Source organism: Bufo bufo, chromosome 1 (assembly GCF_905171765.1).
Source record: "Bufo bufo chromosome 1, aBufBuf1.1, whole genome shotgun sequence".
NCBI classification, from domain to species: domain Eukaryota; kingdom Metazoa; phylum Chordata; class Amphibia; order Anura; family Bufonidae; genus Bufo; species Bufo bufo.
Window position 1 is genome coordinate 231,853,739 of NC_053389.1, and position 23,326 is coordinate 231,877,064.

Below are 23,326 nucleotides of genomic sequence, written 5' to 3' on the forward strand. Positions count from 1 at the left end.
TGTTTACACAATGAACAACATGCAGGTATTAGCTTTAACACAGGGGTCTCCATGCGACGGCGACTTACTGCTTTCCCAGTGTGCTGTGACCCATCTGACTGCTGAGATAAGGACAAGAAACAGACTGAAGTCAGACAGGAAACCCAAAAGGCTACAAGGAATATATAACAGGTAGATAAAAAGCTTACCATCACTTCCAAGTTTTTTAAAGGGGTTACCCAATTTCAGGAACTCCCCCCCCCCCACATGTGCCGGGCCCCTCACCAGTAATATACACATGTGGGGGGGTTTTCTTATAATTGGATAACCCCTTTAAGGTCATCACAACTCTCAAGCTAATATAAGGGGTCCAAAGAAAACACAATTCCTCACCTTCCTGAGCTGGTTCTCAAGCTTCAGATACTCCTCCTTCCTCTGTTCCAGTGCAATCTCCAGCGATTTCAGTCTGGAATCTTTCTTAAGGCCAGAAGATGCCAAGGTAGAGGCATGTTCCTTTAAATCCAAAAGTGAAGACTGCATGGACAAGGTAAAAAAAAAAAAGAAGTAAAATAAATCATAATACAGAAAACTCATACAGGAGTCAAAGGCTAGTCTGGTTATGTAAAGTATAGGATAGTTGTGCACACCTCATCTGGAATAATACAATTTACACATAAAGAAATATATTAATTAAAATTTATTCCAATGATTGTATGGCAATATACGGAGTCTTAAAAACACTCAGGGGCGGACCAGGGTCAGGTAGGCCAATGGGTGTCTTAAATGGTCCCCATATGGTTGTATACCTCTAACTGTTCAGAGAGAATAATATAGGGGGTATTATTGTAGATGTAAGGAATCAAGGAGACACTCAGGGGCAGACCAAGATTAGGTGGGCCAATGAGTGCCTCAGATAGTCCCCATATAATTATAAACCTCTGACCATTCAGAGAAAGTAATATTGTATATAATAAATTGATATGTAAAATATAACAATTCTCTTCATGCAGGTAAGATCATTAATCAATATTCATCAATGTGGTAATCGAAATTCAACCAAGTAAAAACACTATCCACAATGGGACCACAAAAATTTGCAAACGTGAAAAATATATAGTGTGATCAATTCATATAGTGAGTCCACTTTTAAAAAATTATATAAGTATACCGTGAGTGCACCTTTAAAAATTGAACCGTGAGTCCACCTTTAAAAATTAAATAAAGTGAGTCCACCTGTAAGAATCCTATATATAACGATCATTTGGATATAGGATGTTTCCACCTATGTATGAAGAGTTCCACCTATAAGGTAAAAGGAAAAGGAGAGGGAGGGTTCCACCTCTATATGCTAGAAAGTTATGTGAACAGATCCTTCATCCACAACGGAGTCACACTGGTAAAAATATATAATAAGTTCATCCACTAAAAAGGGCAGCAATAGCTATTGCAATAAATGGCTTCAAATGGTTCCAATTGTATAACAAAGTATCACCACAGTATTGGAATAAGGTGTCATAACCTGGGATACATCGGTAGTTGTTGCAACTTTCAGCGGTTCTTGTAATTGTAAGTAATCAAGCTAGGAGGCAATGTCCTTACTTACAGTTTGGTGATTCAACTGGAACACAGCCTGGCAGTATCGTAGTGCAGCCGAGATTAGCTGTTATACTACGTGTCTGCCGCGGGTGATATTTGTGATCCCGGTATTTGGAGCAGTAGGTTAATGTTGCTTATACCTGTGGCCGCGGCGTCCCACGTGCCTACAGCGCTGACGATGTTCTGACCACTGAGGAAGGAGACAGAGAGCTCTGAAACACGTATGGTGAAGATCCCCAGACGTTATTCATCACTTTTTGATGAATAACGTTTCCTGTTAGAGCGCTCGAACTTTATTATCCAAGCAGTATCCAATACCATGAGCATTAGGACCCTGCAACTCCGGTAACTATTCCCGACCAGAAGGAGACGCCGGAAAGTCAGAACATAGTCAGCGCTGTAGGCACGTGGGACGCCGCGGCCACAGGTATAAGCAACATTAACCTACTGCTCCAAATACCGGGATCACAAATATCACCCGCGGCAGACACGTAGTATAGCGGCTAATCTCGGCTGCACTAAGATACTGCCAGGCTGTGTTCCAGTTAAATCACCAAACTGTAAGTAAGGACATTGCCTCCTAGCTTGATTACTTACAATTACAAGAACCGCTGAAAGTTGCAACAACTACCGATGTATCCCAGGTTATGACACCTTATTCCAATACTGTGGTGATACTTTGTTATACAATTGGAACCATTTGAAGCCATTTATTGCAATAGCTATTGCTGCCCTTTTTAGTGGATGAACTTATTATATATTTTTACCAGTGTGACTCCGTTGTGGATGAAGGATCTGTTCACATAACTTTCTAGAATATAGAGGTGGAACCCTCCCTCTCCTTTTCCTTTTACCTTATAGGTGGAACTCTTCATACATAGGTGGAAACATCCTATATCCAAATAATAGTTATATACTGTATAGGATTCTTACAGGTGGACTCACTTTATTTATTTAATTTTTAAAGGTGGACTCACTATATGAATTGATCACACTATATATTTTTCACGTTTGCAAATTTTTGTGGTCCCATTGTGGATAGTGTTTTTACTTTTTTACTGAATTTCGATTACCACATTGATGAATATTGATTAATTATCTTACCTGCATGAAGAGAATTGTTATATTTTACATATCAATTTATTATATACAATATTACTTTCTCTGAATGGTCAGAGGTTTATAATTATATGGGGACTACCTGAGGCACCCATTGGCCCGCCTAATCTTGGTCTGCCCTAGTGTCTCCTTGATTCCTTACATCTACAATAATACCCCCTATATTATTCTCTCTGAACAGTTAGAGGTATACAACCATATGGGGACCATTTAACACACCCATTGGCCTACCTGACCCTGGTCCGCCCCTGAGTGTTTTTAAGACTCCGTATATTGCCATACAATCATTGGATTAAATTTTAATTAATATATTTCTTTATGCGTAAGTTGTATTATTCCAGATGAGGTGTGCACAACTATCCTATACTTTACATTGATCCTTTTGTATAGACGGTGTGTGTCTATATCAGTTGGGGCACCCATTCCATATAAAATAGTGGGGTGAGCCACCACAAACCAACATATCCATTTCTTTATAGTCTGGTTATGTCCCGAACAAGCCCCCAAGTTTTTCAACGACAGACACAGACAACATGCACCTCTTTCTCAGACAGGTCTCCCTGTAATGTGCTGACTTTTTCTTTCAATTCTTTCAACTCTTTTTTGAAGGACTCCAGTTCTTCTTGCTTCTCACGTTCATCTCGGTCCCTCTGGTCTTTCAGACGTTCGATAATTCTCTCCTAAGATACAGACATGAATTTTGAGTTACTCAACCTTCCAAAAGGATACAATGTGTAACATTTCATACTACACATTTATTACAGAAAATGCCCCTTACCTTCTCAGCCAACGCCTCCTCCAGGGTGGTCAAGGCAGTGTCTGTATTGGTGGTGTCAGCTTGCAAGGATTTTACTCGCTCCTTCAAACTGCTCAGCTGTTTCTCCTTGTCCCGCAGTTGCTCCTGAAGGTTCTCAATCTAGGAAGGAAAAGAAATATAAGGAGCAGAAATGTAAGGTAGGGCTGAAACTATTAACTCGAGTAACTCAACACAAAAAAGGAGCCTGATGGCTCTGGAGGGGAAGGGGGCGCAGCTGATGGCACTTTGGGGGGGGGGGGGGGGGGGTGCAGCTGATGGCATTGGGGGTTTATTGTTTAATACAGTTTTGTTTTTTTTCACTTTTTTATGGTTTTGAAGCTTGTATTTGAGCCTACAAAACCCATTTTTTTATTTTTTTATTCTGAACCCTCATAATGAAAGGAGAATTGCTCATTTCTTATGTTAGTCTGCACCTGCTGGCCAAAATAAGAACTGCAGCTTCAATATCCAGCATATTGAAACCAATTACCGACCCAGCGCATTAAAAAACAATTACGGGCATCCTCCTTGGCCGCAGAGGATGCCGGTAAGAAGCCCGGAAGCGCAATCTACACCTGATCACTGAATTTAAAGGCTTTAATGACCGCGATCGGCATTATTGCAGGTGATGTTCATTAGCTACGGGTCTTTGCTGTTTGAAACAGTGGAGATCCACCGGTCATGATGCCCGCTGCAAGCGGGCGCCATGTTTGCACTTCACTCCAGCGCCATACTTGTACGGCGTTAATATACGTCTGCAGTAAATCTTGTTGGTGCTCATCTCAGGGGACACCATTGCATTTAGCATTTTTAGCCCCTTAGTGGAATCATTAATTTTAGCCTTAAGGACCAATCATATTTTTCCCCTTTGTGTTTCAGCAGTCATGAATTTAAATCTTTTCTTCTAAATACTTTTTTTTTTTTTTTTTGCTGGATTAGTTGTAGGTTTTTTAGGAACCATTCTGGGGTATTTATAGTGTAGTAAATATATATATATATATATATATATTTTTTTTTTCAAATTAATTTACGGCGTTCACTGTGTGGTATAAATAATAATTTTATTATGTTGGTCACTACATTGATGATAATCAAACATTTCTATACATTTTTATTTTTTTCCTTTCCTCCTGCAGGAGGAACTGCAACTCTCTGCAACTGCTCCCCCTCCAGACTGAAGGGGAGGATGGGGGGTGCTTTAGCTGCTCATATCTCTGCTTTGGTAGCAGCTAGAGATATAGGCTTTGTATTGTTTGAAAGCTGGCTTTCCAAGCTTTGTTTCAAACAATACCGAAATCACAGCATTATCTTCACCAAATGGGAAGATATTACTGTGAAATAGGTAAAGCAGTAAATGCTGCTGAAAATGAAAGTAAAAGCAGGTTTTACCCTGATTATTCCTGACTCGATTTCTAACAGTAATATCGCCTGCTTATCTTGGGCTAATGCTGTCATGCCAGCTTTCAAACGAGACCAGGCCCAGGCTAGCTGCTACCAATCAGGAGATATCAGCAGCTAAAGCTCCAACTCAGACAGAACAGTTAAGAACTTTTCCCAGAGCCTGGGCAAAACAGTTTAGTGGTTAATATGGCATTGAATTACTCAAAATCTAATATTATTGCACCTTTAAGATGCCACTGCATTTTATCTCTTGCTTCTCCTGTATGAATGGAAATTATCTCCAGTGAGAGAACCAGAAATAAGCCAGCCTAACCTAACAAAATGGGATAAAGGCCACTTTCAAAGTACGGCAGAGCTCTAATTAATGAGACGTTCTGGCCACAAAAGGCCTACGTCGCAGTCTCCTGTGTACACAAGACAAGCCCCAGTTCCAAAAATACCCACAGCCAAAAAAAGGACCCCTTTCAGGTTATAAGTCAGGAGATCCCACGAAACAACATGTCTATGTTGTCTGAAGACACCTCAAGGCTCTAAGATGAAGGGTTAAGTAACGAGACCCCGGGCATCGCTGCCCGCCGATCGCCTGATCTGAGAGGGCAGAATGTGTTTATTATTTGTCGTCTGCACCCATGATGACACATTCAAAGGGCAACTTAACCAAAACTGAAGCGTGCTATGCCTGTTTAGATGTAAAAAAAAAAGAAGAAAAGTTGCATAACCCTTTTTTTTGTGACTTTTTAAACGCCTATGCAACAATATTTTGTTGCACACAGCAAATTTGCTAACATTTCCACTTGCTTTCAGACGTAAATGTTGGTAAAAAAAAATACTACAGGACATGGAGTGTTTTTCTCTCCAGGCGCAGTGCTGCCATACAGGCACCTAAATTATGACAAGGCGCACGTCTCATTTATCAAAACTAAAAATGTTATTTTTCAGAGATCCTTTGGAAAATAAAAAGGTAGAATTTGATACTTTGGACAACTAAGCCAGTTTTCCTTTATGCCAGTTTTGATAAATCTCCCCCATCTCTTGCTCCCCATTATCAGCCATTTCAGGCTGGGTAGAAATTGACAGAGTACAGCTGAATACAATCTATTACATGGAAAACTTTACTAGAAAGAAGTGCGGGTCTTGCATGTGTCTGTTTAAGAAAAACTTGTCCGGGATTTAGGGTCCATTCACACGTCCGCAATTTCGTTCCGCAGGAATTGCGGACCTATTCATTTCTATGGGGCAGCACGATGTGCTGCCCGGATCTGGAATTGCAGACCCGCACTTTCGGATCCGCAATTCTGTTCCCGACAAAAATAGAACATGTCCTATTCTTGTCCAAAATTGCAGATTAGGCATTTTCTATTAAGTGCCGGCGATGTCCGTGTTTTGCGGATCCGCAAAACACACACGGACGTGTGAATGGACCCTAAATCAAAGTTTAGCTGGCAAATAGCAAAACAGTAACTGTCTTGTCACTTTGGATTTCTAGTCATCATGTTTGTGCGAGAATGGTTGGGGCATTTGTTCCAAATTTTAGGTTCAGATGCAGTTCTAGTAAGACAATTTTTATTATAATTATTATAGCCTATGACTACAAATGGCTGTGACATAGACGTTTCTATATAATGGGTAATATTCATCTTTTTATTAACCTGGTCAGTGCAGTCTTCACTTTTTGGGGGTCATTAACCAACAGAGGTACACCTGTTTTTGGCATATAGAAAGCTGCAAGGACATTTTTTTGGACTGTTCAAACGAGTATTTTTGCACTGCATTCGAAACTTGCAAGTGTCGAGGGAGAGGTGGGGGTCGGGGCATCAGTCCCAGCAAATGTACCTTCATTTGCACCTGGAAACAGGCGTTAATGTTGGCAAAAAAACTACTCCAGTCAAGTGCAGTATGGCTAGGTCTACACGACGACATTTTGTTGCACTAATGTCGCGCGACAATTTTTATAATGGCAGTCTATGGTGTCGCACTGCAACATGCAACATGCTGCGACTGCGACGCAACAGTCGCAGAAAATCCATTCGAGATGGATTTTTCTGCGACTGTTGCGTCGCAGTCGCAGCATGTAGCTTGTTGCAGTGCGACACCATAGACTGCCAATATAAAAAAAATTTGCGCGACATTGGTGCAACAAAATGTTGCGCGACAAATGTCGCAGTGTAGTTGTGTCTTATTGTCGCGCAACAAATGTCGTCGTGTAGACCCAGCCTATTAGTTTTTACACCAGGCACACAGACTGCTGAACACCTCGTCATAAATTATGTGCATACTGCGCAAGAGCAAAGGGTAAACAAAGGCCTGCGTAAAAAAAAATGGTCTTTGTAAATTGCCTCCTTTGTTCTTATTTTACTGTTATCAGCCATTTCAGTCATTGGATAAATGGCCTAGAATCCCCAGAAACATTTACATCTATAAGTGTGGAGAATATTATCACCGGTATCAGCTGCTGACTTTGGGGTTACTGGATAACAAATTAGCCCTCTTTTCTATATAAAAAATGAAAAAAAAGGATCAGGCCTTGTCATAAATTAGGAGCAGCACTACCAGTCCATGTGCCTGGAAGAAAAACTACTCCAGCCCTGACTTGAGTAGTTTGTACTCCTCTTTTTAGTCTTCTGTTTCCACACCATTTCCCACTAGAACACTTTGTGGCCTATAAGATTCTTTATGCCTACCAGGCGACCTCTACAAGCAGAAATAGTACCCCAAGTCTACTTTCACACTAGCGTTTTTGCTGGATCCGGCAGGGTTCAGCAAAAACGCTTCCGTTACTGATAATACAACTATCTGCATCCGTTATGAACTGATCCGGCTGTATTATCTGTAACATAGCCAAGACAGATCAGTCATGAATTCCATTGAAAGTCAATGGGGGACGGATCAGTTTGCTATTGTGTCAGAGAAAACGGATCTGTCCCCATTGACTTGCATTGTGGGTCATGACGGATCCGTATTGCTCCGCATCTCATGACGGAAAGAAAACCGCAGCATGCTGCTGTTTGCTCTTCGGTATGAGAACGCAACCAAGCGGAACAGAATGCATTTTGTAACATTCCTTCAGTTACATTTTGTCCCCATTGACAATAAATGTCGAGGAAAAGGAAGCGCTTTTTTCCGGTATTGAGACCCTATGACGGATCTCAATACCGGAAAATAGAAACGCTAGTGTGAAAGTAGCCTAAGTCCTGTTTATCCAGTACAGGTATGTTATAATCTGCTTGAGGCTTGCAGATGGCACAGTACCCTGCACATTACCAGGTAGAGCGGACTTGGCACAATCATACCCGCTGTACAATAGCAGCAGCAGTTATATCTAAAAGACAATTAACATTCCCAACACCTGAATGTCTGGGGGCTGGATACAAGTGAGGAAGGGGTAGAAAATAGCCGGCATGGCGACATTGGAGACCCCATGTCATTACCGTGACCAATTGCTGTTTCCAGGTCAGTGGCTCCTGACAAAAGAGAAAAGAAATTTCTGCAAAGTGACACCAGTTGAAGTGAGTGACTGATCCTGTGCCAGCTACCTGCACCCAGAGTACAGGGTTCACCTGTGACACAAGAAGGGGAAAAGGACTGATCCCAGTGATTGGGTATGGATCTGCCACTCCAGCTGGGATAACGTTACACCTACTGAATACGGTAACCGAACTCAACCTGCCCCATCGTCCTGAGCATTAGGCCTTAAAGGCTATGGACACCTTTGTGCACTAAAAATCAATAACCCCATATCTTACTGTAATGCGGCACATAATAAAATTGCCCTTGTTTGTTTACTGGTATCAGCTTTGCTTCACATGCTCTCAGAAACGCTCTGCTATGAGTTTTGCTCAGTGCTGTCATCTCCTGTGAGGCTCTGTGGGCGTTCCTGTGGATTTCACATGCACCAGCACAGCTCTGCTGGCCCGCCCCCACACCCTGTTACACAGCACAGCTCTGCTGCCCCGCCCCCACACCCTGTTACACAGCACAGCTAGCAGCCACTTGTATGCTACAACCTGTAATCAACAGATCTATTTCTCACTTTCCATTCTGTAGAAAGTCCATTATTTGTAGACACAATAGATATTTCTGCTGATAACGTTAGTGCAGCGATCTACAGTCAGAACCATGGCGTTAAAAGCAGGATATAGGTCTCATTACTGACAGCTCTCACTACCTGCACTCTCTTCTGAATACAGTATATTGTGCAATTCGCAGTGAGCGGTCACTTTTCCCACACAGATTAGTACAGTGTGACGACACACAATGCTATATACAACACAGTGGGGGAGATTTATCAAAACTGGTGTAAAGTAGAACTGGCTTAGTTGCTCATAGCAGCCAATTAGACTCCTCCTTTCATTTTCCAATAAAGCTGTGAAAAATGAAAGGTGGATGGAATCTGATTGGTTGCTATGGGCAACTAAGGCAGTTCTACTTTACACCAGTTTGATAAATGACATAAAAAATTTATATATATATATATATATATATATATATATATATATATATATATAGTAGGAAGGCACAAGGGTCGTTGATGGAAGCTATGTGTCACCGAGGTTCCTGGCCTCGGTGGAGTAAGAGCCAGTTTTCATGTGTCAGCAGCAGTGGCCGTTTGACACCTTGCTATTTAGTATAGCTGATCCGGGACGGCTCTTACTGGGAGTAGTCAAAGTGCTGGGTGGGTGACTACTCCCCACGTTCCAGGCCGGGTCTTGACTGACCTATATAAAAAAAAAAAAACAGCCAGCAGTGTCAGCTGGTGGTAATTACCTCTCTCTCTCTCTCTCTCTGACAGAGGAGCTCTGGCAATCGCTCGATTGGGATCTGAGCCATGTGCTAGGCTGGAGGCCTGAGTTTGGGAGGTCTGCTCTGGCCTGAGCAATGCCGATTGGGTGTGAACAAACACCTAGGATTAGGGGTGCACCGAAATGAAAATTCTGGTCCGAAACCTAAACCGAAAATTCAGGATGCCCTTGACCGAAAACCGAAACGGCCTTTTTGCCCAAATACTTTTAAAATACTTTTTTTTTAATGATTTTATTAATAATTCTTTTTCATGAATGAAATTCATCTGTGGGTGGCGCTGTTATGGAGAGGGGGATCTGTGGGTGGCGCTGTTATGGAGAGGGGGATCTGTGGGTGGCGCTGTTATAGAGAGGGGGATCTGTGGGTGGCGTTGTTATGGAGAGGGGGATCTGTGGGTGGCGCTGTTATGGAGAGGGGGATCTGTGGGTGGCGCTGTTATGGAGAGGGGGATCTGTGGGTAGCGCTGTTATGGAGAGGGGGATCTGTGGGTGGCGCTGTTATGGAGAGGGGGATCTGTGGGTGGCGCTGTTATGGAGAGGGGGATCTGTGGGTGGCGCTGTTATGGAGAGGGGGATCTGTGGGTGGCGCTGTTATGGAGAGGGGGATCTGTGGGTGGCGCTGTTATGGAGAGGGGGATCTGTGGGTGGCGCTGTTATGGAGAGGGGGATCTGTGGGTGGCGCTGTTATGGAGAGGGGGATCTGTGGGTGGCGCTGTTATGGAGAGGGGGATCTGTGGGTGGCGCTGTTATGGAGAGGGGGATCTGTGGGTGGCGCTGTTATGGAGAGGGGGATCTGTGGGTGGCGCTGTTATGGAGAGGGGGATCTGTGGGTGGCGCTGTTATGGAGAGGGGGATCTGTGGGTGGCGCTGTTATGGAGAGGCAAATAGTAGTGTAGAAGCAGCACTGTGCGGTCTCAGGATAATGCGTCTATGTCAATGCAGCAGCCTAACCGTAGGCCCTTGATCCATCAGGCCAAATCGTATACGTGTAGAAAAGAAGATGGCTTCGGCAGCATTCCGCAATATCAAAAATACTTTAATCGTACCTCCAGACACAGATGGCAACGAACGTTTCGACTGTGTAACAGTCTTTGTCAAGCCTAATGACACAAAATCTGATAGGCATATATATACCCCCCTCATATAAAATACACACCCCGTTACATCATTAGTGCAGATCACTACACAATAGGATACACATGTTCATACTTTAACTCACAGCTAACGACATGTCCAACGAACTCGTGTAGTTCTCCTCGGCGTTCCCTTATCTGTAATGCGCAGTCGCGTCTCAACCCATCTAAAACCCGGAAGTATCATACGTCGCCATGGCGCCCGGAGGCGCACGTGTCTCTAGCCAATGAGCTGCCAGAGGGCCTCACTGACGTCACAGACTGCGCGTCAACCTCGTAACACTCACCCAAGAGCGCACATCCGTGCGTCGATGGCGTGGGTCACATGAGGTACGCAGCCAGTAACAACATCGCGCAGGTACCGGCGCCATGACAACGAAGACGCCACGATCCACGCTGCTTACTGTGGAGTAAATATGTGCTATCCGTATCCAAAATGAACTGGTTTGTGCAACATATAGACAACACAGATAATAGCCCGATTACAGAGGGACATCAAGCCGGACTGTACATATTCATGATCATAACAGGTATAGGGCAAAAACATATCATAGCAAGTACAGATAGCAATACAAACAGTGTATCCCATGTATACTTCACATATGGATCATCATCATAGCACTTTGACATATAAATTTGGGGACCAATCCCCCGGTGGATGCGCTACATATAGGTTAAAATCATAATGTCCCTATACTAAGAGGACAAAACAATGACACACATCAATCGATGGATGAGACATTGAACTCTAGATTCAAACCAAAGGGTTGAAGGGACCTAAGGGTATGGATCCATTTAAGTTCCTTTTTCCTCAGGATTCCCTTCCTGTCCCCACCCCTTCTCAAATATCCCACGCTATCAATAGCCCGAAATCTCAATTGATTGATAGAATGTTTGCAATCAATGAAGTGTTTGGCAACCGGTTTGTCGAGTGCACCTGTTCTTATTGTACTTTTATGTTTATTAATTCTTTCCCTCAATTCCATCGTAGTCTCCCCCACATAGATCAAGCTACATGGGCACTGTATCATGTAAACCACATCTGTGGACTTACATGTATAGTGACCCTTGATTTTGAACCGTTTACCACTATAGGGATGTGTAAAACCGTCGCCTTTCATGATGCCACCACAGTTGCAACAGGAAAGGCAAGGGAAATTACCATTCCTCATTGGTGCTAGTCTTTTCTGTCTTTCGATGTCCTTACCCCCTATATCCGCTTTCACCAATCTATCCCGTAGGTTGGGGCTCCGTTTGTATGCCATCATTGGGGGAACTGAAAATTCAGTGACTGTAGGCAATCCTTTCTGCAGGATCTGCCATTCCTGACGTAGGATGGTGGCTATATTGCCGCTATCACTCCCAAAGATGGATACAAATGGAATTCGGGGGGTCTCATGTTTCTGTGGTTTCTTTACCAAAGTGGAACAACGTTCCATAGATGTAATCCTATGCTTGGTACGGTTAATCAATTTGGTGGGATAACCTCTCTTACTAAACTTATCGCACATCTCATCAACTCTGAATTCAAAGAGGGTGTCATCTGATACGATGCGACGTACTCTAAGTAATTGACTCCACGGAAGGGAGCTTACCATATTCTGAGGGTGACTACTGTCATACATTAACAAGGTGTTCTTGTCTGTAGGTTTTTGGAAGAGATCAGTACAGATCCTTCCATTGAGCACCCGAACTCGGACGTCAAGGAACTGCAGCTCACGGGCAGAATGCATCACGGTGAACTGCAGGTCCCGGACCCCAGAGTTCAGGTGCGCATGGAACTCATCCAACTCGGGCACAGTCCCCGTCCAAATCAAGAAAATGTCGTCGATGTAGCGCCACCAGCACAGGACTCTCTCAAAAAATGTGGAGTGATACACCAGCCAATCCTCCACCTCCGCCATGAAGATGTTTGCGTAGGTGGGGGCCACATTGGACCCCATCGCCACACCCCGCTTTTGCTGGTAGAAGGTGTCCCCGAAGAGAAAATAATTCCTCCTCAGGACCACCTCCAGGAGGGCGAGGATCAGCCGGCGCGCCCCAGGAGAGAGCCCTGTGCCGGCCAGGGCCACATCGACGACATTTAGACCATAAGAGTGATCAATGGATGTATACAGGGATACAACATCAAAACTCACAAGCAAAAACTCCGCCGGCAAATCAAGTGAATTCAGCTTTGTCAAGAAATGGCCAGTATCACTGATATAGGAGGGAGCCGTGGTCGCGTGGATCCGCAACACTTTGTCCAAAAAGATGGATACAGGATTAAAGATGGAACCCCTGCCCGACACTATAGGTCGGCCAGGGGGATCCACAAGACTCTTGTGGATCTTTGGTAATACATATATCACAGGGGTGATCGGATGGCTCACCCGCAGAAAGCTGTTTAGTTCATCGTCAATGACTCCTTGACTAAGAGCCTCATCCAATAACACCCCTATGATATCTGCTATGTCCCACCTCGGATCCTTGCCCAACATCTCATAGACATTAATATCTCCTACCTGTCTTTTGATCTCGTCAATATATTTACAGGTGTCCATCACGACCACGGCGCCCCCCTTGTCAGCTGGCTTGATCGTCAATTGCTTGTTGTGTTCCAGTTCAAGAACAGCCCGCCTCTCATCTTGAGATAGGTTGTGTTTGAACTGGTGGGTTCCCTCCACCCTCAATTGCTCGATCCGTTTCCTGACAAAGCTGATGTAGGTTTCAATCACATGGTTGTTTTGCGGTGGAGTAAAGTGACTTTTATTGCGTAAATCGAAGTTTTTGCACATTAAGGTATCAGTGGAAACATCAAGTTGACTAATAGGTACATCAATATTTCTAACTGAAAAAAAAGCCTTCAGTCTCAAGCGTCTAAAGAACTTTTGTAAGTCGAGCTCAAACTCGAACCAGTCCCTTGATGTTGTAGGGCAGAATGTTAGGCCACGGCTTAGCACACTAATTTGTGCTTTGTCAAGCTGGAAGGAAGAGATGTTCACGACCAGGTTCATCATTTCCGCTGTCCGCGTCTCGTTACTCTCCCCTGGATATGGGTGGGGGCCTCTATCGATATTGGGGGAAGGGTTCTTGTTGGATCGGTGGTGTTTCCTACCACCCCTTCTATATCGCCTTCCCCTCTTTTTCTGCTTGGGCCTAAAAAATTAGACGCACCTGATTCGTCAGCGGAATCAGATTCCCCAGTGCTGAAGCCAAATCTGCCTTGATCAAAGCGTTTACCCCGTCTACGCCTATTAAACCTTTGTGGCTGAGATGACTGCCAGTTGTATATTTTGCCAGACTGGTAATCATCTAAGTCTCTATGCCACTTATCTCTCTTGACGTGTTCCACTTCCAACTTATGTCGTGCAATATGTTGTGTGGTCTTGTCTTTGTATACTGTAAAATCCTCAGCACTCATGAGGTCCTGGATCTGGACTTCCAACTCGGCTGTGGTTTTCCTCAGGTTGTCAACCTCTTTCTGCAAAAAGTCTATGTTTAATAACATTAATTCAAAAGAATATTGATTGTTGATAGCTTCAAAGGCTTTACAAAAATCACCATTCGTCGGGAATAAATTGGGGCGAAGATTAGATCTAAGTCCCCTAGGTATCCTCTGTTGCTTGTAATATTCCCTTAAGGTAATCAAATGTAATTCCATAGTATTCAATCTCTTGAGGTCCTGCTCTACTTTACGTTTCAGGATATCAACAGAGGGGGAGCTTAAAAATGTCACATCACATCCATCTACATTGATAAGTCGCTGTATGTCCTCATCAGTATATACATACATGTGTCTTGGCGAGGTATCCATATTCTTACTTGGACCTGGGGGACCCTCCATGATGTGTATCACCACTGCGTCCAACTCCCCAGTGCACGCCTCTCGGATCAAATGTAGAGACAAATAGTAGTGTAGAAGCAGCACTGTGCGGTCTCAGGATAATGCGTCTATGTCAATGCAGCAGCCTAACCGTAGGCCCTTGATCCATCAGGCCAAATCGTATACGTGTAGAAAAGAAGATGGCTTCGGCAGCATTCCGCAATATCAAAAATACTTTAATCGTACCTCCAGACACAGATGGCAACGAACGTTTCGACTGTGTAACAGTCTTTGTCAAGCCTAATGACACAAAATCTGATAGGCATATATATACCCCCCTCATATAAAATACACACCCCGTTACATCATTAGTGCAGATCACTACACAATAGGATACACATGTTCATACTTTAACTCACAGCTAACGACATGTCCAACGAACTCGTGTAGTTCTCCTCGGCGTTCCCTTATCTGTAATGCGCAGTCGCGTCTCAACCCATCTAAAACCCGGAAGTATCATACGTCGCCATGGCGCCCGGAGGCGCACGTGTCTCTAGCCAATGAGCTGCCAGAGGGCCTCACTGACGTCACAGACTGCGCGTCAACCTCGTAACACTCACCCAAGAGCGCACATCCGTGCGTCGATGGCGTGGGTCACATGAGGTACGCAGCCAGTAACAACATCGCGCAGGTACCGGCGCCATGACAACGAAGACGCCACGATCCACGCTGCTTACTGTGGAGTAAATATGTGCTATCCGTATCCAAAATGAACTGGTTTGTGCAACATATAGACAACACAGATAATAGCCCGATTACAGAGGGACATCAAGCCGGACTGTACATATTCATGATCATAACAGGTATAGGGCAAAAACATATCATAGCAAGTACAGATAGCAATACAAACAGTGTATCCCATGTATACTTCACATATGGATCATCATCATAGCACTTTGACATATAAATTTGGGGACCAATCCCCCGGTGGATGCGCTACATATAGGTTAAAATCATAATGTCCCTATACTAAGAGGACAAAACAATGACACACATCAATCGATGGATGAGACATTGAACTCTAGATTCAAACCAAACTTCATTGATTGCAAACATTCTATCAATCAATTGAGATTTCGGGCTATTGATAGCGTGGGATATTTGAGAAGGGGTGGGGACAGGAAGGGAATCCTGAGGAAAAAGGAACTTAAATGGATCCATACCCTTAGGTCCCTTCAACCCTTTGGTTTGAATCTAGAGTTCAATGTCTCATCCATCGATTGATGTGTGTCATTGTTTTGTCCTCTTAGTATAGGGACATTATGATTTTAACCTATATGTAGCGCATCCACCGGGGGATTGGTCCCCAAATTTATATGTCAAAGTGCTATGATGATGATCCATATGTGAAGTATACATGGGATACACTGTTTGTATTGCTATCTGTACTTGCTATGATATGTTTTTGCCCTATACCTGTTATGATCATGAATATGTACAGTCCGGCTTGATGTCCCTCTGTAATCGGGCTATTATCTGTGTTGTCTATATGTTGCACAAACCAGTTCATTTTGGATACGGATAGCACATATTTACTCCACAGTAAGCAGCGTGGATCGTGGCGTCTTCGTTGTCATGGCGCCGGTACCTGCGCGATGTTGTTACTGGCTGCGTACCTCATGTGACCCACGCCATCGACGCACGGATGTGCGCTCTTGGGTGAGTGTTACGAGGTTGACGCGCAGTCTGTGACGTCAGTGAGGCCCTCTGGCAGCTCATTGGCTAGAGACACGTGCGCCTCCGGGCGCCATGGCGACGTATGATACTTCCGGGTTTTAGATGGGTTGAGACGCGACTGCGCATTACAGATAAGGGAACGCCGAGGAGAACTACACGAGTTCGTTGGACATGTCGTTAGCTGTGAGTTAAAGTATGAACATGTGTATCCTATTGTGTAGTGATCTGCACTAATGATGTAACGGGGTGTGTATTTTATATGAGGGGGGTATATATATGCCTATCAGATTTTGTGTCATTAGGCTTGACAAAGACTGTTACACAGTCGAAACGTTCGTTGCCATCTGTGTCTGGAGGTACGATTAAAGTATTTTTGTTATGGAGAGGGGGATCTGTGGGTGGCGCTGTTATGGAGAGGGGGATCTGTGGGTGGCGCTGTTATGGAGAGGGGGATCTGTGGGTGGCGCTGTTATGGAGAGGGGGATCTGTGGGTGGTTCTGTTATGGAGAGGGGGATCTGTGGGTGGCGCTGTTATGGAGAGGGGGATCTGTGGGTGGCTCTGTTATGGAGAGGGGGATCTGTGGGTGGCGCTGTTATGGAGAGGGGGATCTGTGGGTGGCGCTGTTATGGAGAGGGGGATCTGTGGGTGGCGCTGTTATGGAGAGGGGGATCTGTGGGTGGCTCTGTTATGGAGAGGGGGATCTGTGGGTGGCGCTGTTATGGAGAGGGGGATCTGTGGGTGGCGCTGTTATGGAGAGGGGGATCTGTGGGTGGCTCTGTTATGGAGAGGGGGATCTGTGGGTGGCGCTGTTATGGAGAGGGGGATCTGTGGGTGGCGCTGTTATGGAGAGGGGGATCTGTGCACTGTTATGGAAAGGGGATATGTGCACTGTTAGGCCTCTTTCACACGGCCGTTTTTTTTTTCCCGTTTACTGGCCGTTTTTTGCGGTCCGTATACGGTCCGTATACGGAGCCATTGATTTCAATGGGTCCGCAAAAAAAACGGAATGTACTCCGTATGCATTCCGTTTCCGTTTTTCCGTTTATCCGTTCCGTTTTAACATAGAACATGTCCTATATTTGGCTGCAAATCACGTTCCGTGGCTCCATTAAAGTCTATGGGTCCGCAAAAAAACGGAATGCATACGGAAGTGCATCCGTATGTCTTCCGTATCCGTTCCGTTTTTTGCGGATCCATCTATTGAAAATGTTATGCCCAGCCCAATTTTTTCTATGAAATAACTGTATACTGTATTTGCCATACGGAAAAACGGAACGGAAAAACGGAACGGAAACGGAAACACAACGGAAACAAAAAACAGAACAACGGATCCGTTTAAAACGGATCGCAAAACACTGAAAAAGCCATACGGTCGTGTGCAATAGGCCTTATGGGCATAACAGTGCACAGATCCCTTTCCCCATAACAGTGCACAGATCCTCTTTCCCCATAACAGTGCACAGATCCCCCCTCCCCATAGCAGTGCACAGATCCCCCCTCCCCATAGCAGTGCACAGATCCCCCCTCCCCATAGCAGTGCACAGATCCCCCCTCCCCATAGCAGTGCACAGATCCCCCCTCCCCATAGCAGTGCACAGATCCCCCCTCCCCATAGCAGTGCCATAGACCGATCCCCCTACCCATAACAACCCCGGCCCTGCTGCTCACAGCATCACTCACTGCATCTTTATTTTACCTTACAATCGTGACGCTCCAGTAACAACTCTGCAGGCAGAGCGGAGGGCGGCGTAACGTCACTTACTCACGTGACGCACCTGCTCCGCCCACTTTATGAATGAAGGAGGCGGAGCAGGCGCGTCACGTGAGTAAGTGACGTTACGCCGCCCTCCGCTCTGCCTGCAGAGTTGTTAGTTACTGGAGCCTCACGATCGTAAGGTAAAATAAAGATGCAGTGACAAAGTAAACCGCCCGCCCGCAGATGGTGGGTGACAAATCCCACACCCTATATTTTCGGCCGATATGTAACAATATCGGCCGAAGTGGATTAGGTGCATTTTCGGCCGATATTTTCGGCTGCCGGAATTTCGGTGCACCCCTACCTAGGATAACAGGTGACTGTGTTGCTGTATGAACTGTCTAGGTGTGAACGAACACCAAAACTGCAAATGGACTGTCGTACTGTTTTGTTGCCACAGGTGTGAATAAAACACTAAAGTTTTTGAGTTAAAAACTGGTCTTTGCCTCTATACTGCGCCCGCTTGTCCTGTCTACCAGAGCGAACCCCCACAATTGGTGAAAGATGCGGGCAAGAGCATTGAGGCTGGCGTGAACACTGAAATATTTTTTGGTTTGCATTTTTGGGCACAGTTGTATTTCATACATCAAACCAGCGGTATTACAACCTGTGTCCCACGACAAAATGGAGGCTGTTGTGAAGGCCCTCATGGAGGCTAATCTGCAGCAGCGAGAGACAAAACTGCAACAACAGGAGGCTAACAAGCAGCAGCAAGAGACCAACCAGTTGATGCTACAACACTTGATGGCTTTGCAGACAGCAGGAGCAACCCCGAGCGTCCACGATGCCCAGAAGGCAGTCCGTGCGACGATTCCTAAGAGGACACCCGCAGATGACATCGAAACCTGCCTGGCGATGTACGAGAAAGTGGCTACAAGGGAGAAGCTACCCCGAGACCAGTGGGCTAAGGTCGTCGCTCCGTTTCTGGCATCCAATTCCCAGCAGGTGTATTTCGACTTGCCGGACGATCAAGCAGCCGACTACCACAAAGTAAAGGGGGAGATTTCGGCAAGACGGGTGGTGAATGTGTTGGTCCAAGCCCAGCGGGTACATCAGTGGGGGTTTAAGCGGGCTGAGCCCGCGAGACCCTAGTATTATGCCTTACTCCACCTTTTGCAAAAGTGGCTACTGCCTGATGTGCCAAGTCCCATGGTTATGCTGGACAGAATATTGGCTGATATGTTCTCGAGGGCTTTGCCACCCTCCTCCAGGAATGGATCGGCCAGGTCTCTCCAGGTAATGCCCTTGAGATGGTCGACCTGGAGGTACGCTATGAAGTAGCTGGAATCTACAGGGGGGGGTTCTTTTGGGAGAAGGGCAGTCAAATCCCGTAAATCTCCACCCCAGACCTGGTGACTTGCGCCAAACAAACCCGCCCGGGATGTACCCCCTGTGGACCCGGCTCCGATAGTCTGCTGGCAGTGTCGGGAGCCTGGCCATATATGAGCTGATTAGCCACATCAGGTGGAACCCATGGACACGAACTATGGCTTCCGTCAGTCGTTATATGCAAGGAAGCTGTGTGCAGCGGGTACCCCAGAAACTCTAAATCACTTGTGCCAGGTGGAAGTGGGAGAAACTCCAGCGGAGGCCATGCTGGACTTGGGGAGTCTGGTGTCCCTAGTAAGGGCTCCCCTGGTACGGTCCACTGAGTATACTGGCCGGAAAGTCGGGGTCATGAAGTGGCAGTTGCCACAACCTTACACTACGAATTTATAAATCGGGAGAGACTTCCCGGGTTTCCAGGCACTGTGACGTGACTGATACCTATGAGACAGGGGTAACCCCAGCAGAGTGGCCTTGCTCCGGGGGGAGGCCAGAACTCTGGGAACCCGAGGCCGAAGGGCCAGAGGTAGGGGTGACCGCCACTTCGGTGGAAGAGGGGGAGACAACCCCGCTTAGTGTGATGGGAGACGTGGAGGACTTGCTGCCGGGGCCTAAGATGGCAGACCTTAATGTCTCCGTGGATAATTTTGGCACTGCACAACACCGGGACCCCACCCTATCCAGAACCTGGGAAAATGTATTAATAGTAGATGGTGAACCACAAAAAGCTGGGGCAAAGTCGGTGTTCCCCCATTTTGTGGTTCATCAGGATATGTTGTATCGGGTATACCAGCTGCGGGGTGAACCCATTGAACAGTTTTGGTGCCCCAGGCTTATCGCAAACTCGTGTTAGAGTTAGCCCACCAACATGTTCTCGGGGGTCATCTGGGAATGCAGAAAACACAGGACCGGATACTACAACGGTTTTACTGGCCTAGTGTGTTTAGGGAGGTGGACGAATTCTTCAAGTCTTGCCCGATCTGCCAGGCAACTAGCCCCCAGCACCTTTTCCGCAGTCCCTTGGTACCTCTCCTGATCATCAAGGTACCGTTTGAGCAAATCGTTATGGACCTTGTAGGCCCAGTACCGAAGTCCGCTAGAGGACACCAACACATCTTGGTCGTCCTAGACTACGCCACTCGGTACCCGGAGGCGGTGCCACTGCGACATACATCGGGTAAACTTATAGCTAAGGAGCTAATGGAGTTTTCTCCCGAGTGGGGTTACCTAAAGAGGTTCTGACTGACCAGGAGACCCCTTTTATGTCCAAGGTCATGAGGGAACTCTGTAAGTTGCTGCATATCAAACAGTTACGGACGCCAGTGTACCATCCCCAAACGGACGGTCTGTTTGTAAGGTTTAACAAAACACTAAAAACCATGTTAAAAAGGGTGGTGTCTAAACATGGGAAGGACTGGGACCTTCTTCTGCCCTATCTCATGTTCGCTGTGTGAGAGGTACCGCAGGCCTCTACTGGATTCTAGCCCTTCGAATTGCTATATGGCAGACATTCGCGTGGTTTGTTGGACGTAGCCAAAAAGGCGTGGGAACAGCAACCCACTCCACATAAAAGTGTCCTTGAGTATGTTAACAAAGATGATACAGCGGATAGAGAACGTTTTGCCTCTTGTCAGGGAGCATATGGAGGCCGCTCAGCGAGCCCAGAGTGGGATCTATAATCGGCAGGCTCGGGTCTGAATCTTTAACCCGGGTGATCGGGTTTTTGTTTTGGTGTCGACCGTGGACAATAAGTTCCTGGCCAGGTGGCAGGGGCCCTACGAGGTACTTGAAAAAATTAGAGAGCTAAATTACAAGGTAAACCAGCCGGGGAGGCGAAATCCGGAGCAGGTGTACCATGTGAATTTACTCAAACCGTGGAAAGATAGGGAAACCTGCACTGAAGACAGCCCGTGGCCAGGTTTTCTAGGGGAAGCGGTTTCGGCCCCTCTGAAGCAAGGTATGCAGCTGCCACAGTAAGAATTGCTGACAGCCTCTCCTCTAAGCAGGCTCAGAAAGCCAGGGAGTTTATTAGCCGGAACACGGATGTGTTTTCTGATCTCCCTGGATGCACTTCCACAATTCGGCATGACATGGTCACTGAGCCTCAGGCGAAAGTTCGGCTAAAACCATACCGGGTACACGAGGCTCGGCGACAAGTCATCTCAGAGGAAGTGCAGATGATGCTGAGGCTAGACGTCATTAAGGAGTCTAAAAGTGAGTGGGCCAGTTCGAAAAGATATGGTCAATATGGATTCAACACTATAATCTGCAATTGTAATGGAATAAGAGAATGAGTGAGTGAATGAATAAAGTATAGGAATGAATGGAAGAGGGGGGTGGAAAGAATACGTAGGTTAGCTAACATTAAGGGTCTCAGAAATAGGAGGATTTTTTGTATACTTATACATATCTGATTACTCATCTAGAATATACCACACTACACACAGCTGTGCGGATCCGAGTTAAGATATTGGGAGAATGTAAAACTAAAGCAATGACTTGTCAGATATTGTGATGTAATGCCTTATACTTGCTATGGTCCCAAGGGGTATGTTGGGGGGAGGGGGGGGGTGGGGGAATCTGGGGGACACTGTTATGTTTTTTGTTAAAATGAAAAAATCTTTAATAAAAAGAATCTGATTTAAAAAAAAAAAAGTGAGTGGGCCAGTCCTATAGTGCTAATACCCAAGCCGGACGGGACACTCCGGTTTTGTAACGATTTCCGAAAACGAAAACGAGATTTCTAAGTTTGATGCATATCCCATTCCTCGGGTGGATGAGCTTATTGAGAGGTTAGGCCAAGCCCGGTATTTTTCTGTTTTGCATCTCACAAAAGGGTACTGGCAGGTGCCCTTGACGGAGACTGCCAAAGAGAAAACTGCCTTTATCACACCAGAGGGGGTGTGCCAATATAAGGTGTGACCCTTTGGTCTGCATGGCGCCCCCGCCACTTTTCAACGGCTCATGGACCTTGTGCTGCGTCCACATCGTCGGTACAATTCGGCTTACCTGGATGATATTGTCATCCACAGTACCGACTGGAAAAGTCATCTACCCAAAGTGCAGGCTGTAGTGGACTGACCGCTAGCCCAAAGAAATGCATGATAGGGTTAAAGGGGACTAAGTACCTGGGATACGTCATTGGACGTGGAGTTATTAAACCCCAAGTGAATAAAATAGAGGCGATTTGGAATTGGTCCTGCCCTGTCACTACGAAGCAAATAAAGTCGTTCCTGGGAATGGTGGGCTATTATATGGGGTTCGTTCTGGCAATTGCTGGATTGGAATCTGAGCCGTGTGCTAGGATGGAGGCCTGAGTTTGGGAGGTCTGCTCTGTCCTGAGTAATGCCGATTGGGTGTGAATTAACACCTAGGATAACAGGTGACTGTGTTGCTGTATGAACTGTCTAGGTGTGAACGAACACCAAAACTGCAAATGGACTGTCGTACTGTTTATGAGTTATGAGTTAGGCCTCTTTCACACGACCGTATGGCTTTTCAGGGTTTTGCGGTCCGTTTTTCATCGATCCGTTGTTCCGTTTTTTTGTTTCCCTTGTGTTTCCTTTTCTGTTCAGTTTTTCCGTATGGCATATGCAGTATACAGTAATTACATAGAAAAAATTGGGCTGGGCATAAAATTTTCAATAGATGGTTCAGCAAAAACGGAACGGATACGGATGCATTTCGTTATGTGTTCCTTTTTTTGCGGACCCATTGACTTGAATTGAGCCACGGAACGTGATTTGCGGGCAATAATAGGACATGTTCTTTCAACGGAACGGAAAAATGGAAATACCGAAACGGAATACATACGGAGTACATTAAGTTTTTTTTGCGGAACCATTGAAATGAATGGTTCCGTATACGGAACGCAAAAA

General features: G+C 45.6%; 1 protein-coding gene across 2 annotated transcripts in view; it reads right to left on the reverse strand.

The window, feature by feature from the left end:
* Positions 1 to 23,326, reverse strand: part of ERC1 (ELKS/RAB6-interacting/CAST family member 1) — a 157,865-nt gene that overhangs the window by 58,544 nt on the left and 75,995 nt on the right. The window contains exons 9-12 of one of the 2 annotated variants that reach the window (XM_040436556.1): positions 3,473 to 3,610; positions 3,234 to 3,374; positions 373 to 513; positions 69 to 101 (exon numbers count right to left, since the gene is read on the reverse strand). In XM_040436556.1, the coding sequence (XP_040292490.1) occupies positions 69 to 101; positions 373 to 513; positions 3,234 to 3,374; positions 3,473 to 3,610 (453 nt within the window). The remainder of the gene's footprint in view (positions 1 to 68; positions 102 to 372; positions 514 to 3,233; positions 3,375 to 3,472; positions 3,611 to 23,326) is intronic. The other variant, XM_040436562.1, reaches the window with a different exon arrangement.